Genomic DNA, 3,461 nt, shown 5'->3' on the forward strand with positions numbered 1-3,461 from the left:
AATCCTGAGAGAAGAATGGAGAATGGATTATTTGCGGCGTGGGCATCCCTACTGGGGGGTGATTTCTCCCTTTCTGTCTCTCTGTCTCTCTCTTTTTTTTTTTTTGGAGAGATTTTCACTGTAGGGCGCGTGTGCTCACCAGACAAACAGAAAGAGACATAGAGACAGAAAGCGAGAAATCACCCCCCAGGGGAGATGGTCACACCGCAATCCCTTCTCCTCCATTCTCCTCTCTCCAGTGACGTAGCCATTACGCTAACTGCTGGTTCCCTCTCTGTCTCTTTAACGAGCACATGTGCCCTAGAGCAAAAGCTCTAAAAAATTTTTTTTAAATGTTTTAATATTTACTTGTTTATTTCTGTATTTAAGCTTTATTTCTAGCAAGTGATAGCAGCATTAACCTGATGAGACGCTGTTAGGGTTAAAGACAGCACCATGAGTTTGAAGATTAAGTCACACGATTGCGAGTTAATTTTTAAAAATTATTTTAATTAACTATTTATTTATATGGAGAGGTTTTTTGCTATAGGGCTCATGTACTCACCAGAAAGACAGAGACAGAGAGACAGAAAGCAAGAAATCACCCTCAGGGGAGATGGACACGCCGCAATCCCTTCTCCTCCATTCTCCTCTCGGGATCTTGCACATGTACACGCGCTCAGCATGAGTTTAAGCCACCGGGTCTGGGACTTGAACTGCAGTCAACTACGTTGGAGTTCAGCAACATAAGCATTATGCTATCTGCTGGTTCCTTTTTTTTTTTTTTTTTTTTTTGAGAGGTTTTTGCTATAGGGCACGTGCGCTCACCAGAGAGAGACAGAGAGACAGAAAGCGAGAAATCACCCCCCAGGAGGACCACGCCGCAATCCCTTCTCCTCCATTCTCGGGATCTTGGGCATGCACAACACGCCTGGCCCTAGTTCAAGCCACCAGGTCCAGGACTTGAACCACAGTCAACTACATGGGAGTCTAACGACATAGCCATTAGGCCAACGGCTGGTCCCGAGAGCTCCTGCATTATTAACTTACCACAGGCTACCTAAGTGACAAAGCAGGTCCATTTCCTAGTATTCTAGCTCTTTTTTTTTTTTCCCTTAGCATCTCTCTTTCTATCTGTTGTGATTTTTCAAGCCACTGGGTCCGGGACTTGAACCACAGTCAACTACATGGGAAACCAGTGAAGTAACCATTACGCCATCTGTGGGTCCTCCAGTATTTTAGCTCTGAAAATACGATGACTGTAACCTAGCTAACTCCCTGCTGTGCAATGCTTTCTCTCCACAGAGTCTGCGTTTCCAAGGTTACGAAGGCAGAACGGAACTTATTCATACAGATTCTCAGATCGGGACACACTTCATTCTTCTGGGCTATTTCCCATCACAACAAAAACACACATGGCGAAGATCTTTGCAGAATATTTCCCGGTAAAGCCCACACCAATGTCAGTTTCCTGGTTTGGTATTACTAGGACGTTACCGTGGGACGGAACTGAGGGAAGGGCACACAGGTACAAGGGTTCCCAGCTTCCTGTGAGGTTATATTTCAAAACAGAGAAAATTCAAACAAGATTATTTTTTATAATTATTATTTTAATTGAACTTTATTTCTTTTTAAATTGTGACCAGAGAGGGACAGAGCGAGAGTGAGAGCGAGAGAGGGAGAGAGAAGGAAAGTGAGAAAGGAAGCTGCCGGGTCTGGGACTCGAACCAAGGTCAGTCATGTGGGAGTCCAGCGCCCTTAACCATCAGGCCACCTGCAGGCCCCGAAACAAAAAATTATTTTTCACAAAAATGAGAGAGAATAGGTCCAGCCTCTGCGGTGCAGCTGGTCACACATGCACCAGTCTGGCTGGACTGAGAACATGCCAGGTACATGGGCATGCCCAGGATCTTGAGGAGCTGAAGGCAGATGGCCAGACCCTGTGGAGGGTGCTTGTGTGCGTGTGTGAGTGTGTGTGTGTTTCTCTCTCTGATACACAAGTGCACTCTGTACCCTGAGAGAGAAGTGGGCATGCCCAGGATCTTGGGGAGCTGAGGGCAGATGGCCAGACCCTGCGGAGGGTGCTTGTGTGAGTGTGTGTGTGTTTCTCTCTCTGATACACAAGTGCACTCTGTACCCTGAGAGAGAAAATAAATGAGTAAAAACATTTCAGACCAGGCCAGCAAGTGACATGGTAGTTAAGGTGCTGGACACTCCTACATGGCAGACAACGGTTCAAGTCCCGGACCTGGTGGCTTGCTTTCTCACTTTCTTTCTCTTCGTGTGTCTGCCTTTCTCTGGTCAAATTAAAACAAATAAAAAAAACATTTCAAATCAAATTAAAGAAAGAAAATCTGGGGCCACCAGGTGGTTAAGGTGCACGACTGCCACAAGGCTGACCCTGGTTTGAGTTCGACCTGGTGGATTGAAAATCACCTCCGGTGCGAGTGTGTGTGCCTAAAAACCCAGTAGGAGAATGGAAGAGACTGCAGTGTGGCCATCCTCCCAGGGTGATTTCTCACTCTCCCCCCACCCTTTCTTTAGTAAGCACACATGCCCCATATCAAAAACCTTAAAAAAAAAAAAAATCCTAAAAAGTAGGAAATCTGAATGGTCCTAGGAGAGTTTTAGGTCACCTGACCAGTGCAGTACCTCAATTAGGGAGGCCCAATGAGAAAGGACTTCATAACAGGCTCATTACAAGCTTGAGGGGTGATAAACATTCCATGGGCAAGTTGTTTGGCTACCCCTAGCTCCCAGACCAATTCGCTTCAGCTAACAAGAAATAAAAGGAAAGGTTCCCAAACTTGGGAAATCCCAACAAGAAACACTGCAGATAATCTATCTCAGTTACTGTCCACACGAGGCTCACTGGCTCTGATTGCACGATTCCGGGCACACAGTCTTCCAAGGCACGGAGCCTGATGTGGGCCCAGGCCATTGGGTTTCATCTCGGGACGTCCGACTGCACCAGCGTGTCGACCTGACTCAGGGTGAGCTTGTCCTTCTTCTCTTTCTGCAAGACTTGTTCCTCCCATAGCGCCTGGTCCACCTGATCGTCCGTGAGCACCACAGGCTTGTACTTCTCGTCAAAGAGCCGCTCGTTGACTTCCGAGTGCAAGTGGTGGGACCTAACGACGCGCAAATGAGCGGGAAGGTGAAGGAACTCGTCGTCGTTGATGTCACAGTCTTGCATCTGGGTCCTCAGCTTCCACCAGCAGCCCACGAAACCCACATCCAGGATCCGGCCCGGGAAATCGGTCCAGCGAGGCTGCAGGTAGTGGCAGCGGGCTTGGTAGAGACTGGTCTCGGCGTCATAGGGCGCCTCATACACGATCGAGCAGAAGCCCAGGTTCACGTGGCGCAGGCGGCCGAGCTGATGCTCAGTCTCAGGTGCGGCGTGCGCCGCCCGCCCCGCAGCCACAGAAGGCGCTGCACGAAAGCTTCGGAGTCGCGGTTGCGCGTGGCAGGAGCCAGAAGCA

The 3,461-nt window shown here is 48.6% G+C and overlaps 1 protein-coding gene across 1 annotated transcript in view; it reads right to left on the reverse strand.

Annotated features, from left to right (window-relative positions):
- Positions 1-2,744: 2,744 nt before the first annotated feature.
- The window catches only part of TIMM29 (translocase of inner mitochondrial membrane 29), a 5,312-nt gene continuing 4,595 nt past the window's right edge, over positions 2,745-3,461 (reverse strand). Inside the window, exons 4-5 of the mRNA XM_014592840.2 lie at positions 3,389-3,459; positions 2,745-3,353 (exon numbers count right to left, since the gene is read on the reverse strand). Of these exons, the coding sequence (XP_014448326.1) occupies positions 2,927-3,353; positions 3,389-3,459 (498 nt within the window). The 3' untranslated portion in view covers positions 2,745-2,926. The remainder of the gene's footprint in view (positions 3,354-3,388; positions 3,460-3,461) is intronic.

The sequence above is a fragment of the Tupaia chinensis genome, unplaced genomic scaffold (genome assembly GCF_000334495.1).
Source record: "Tupaia chinensis unplaced genomic scaffold, TupChi_1.0 Scaffold138665_1, whole genome shotgun sequence".
Classification (NCBI taxonomy): Eukaryota; Metazoa; Chordata; class Mammalia; order Scandentia; family Tupaiidae; genus Tupaia; species Tupaia belangeri.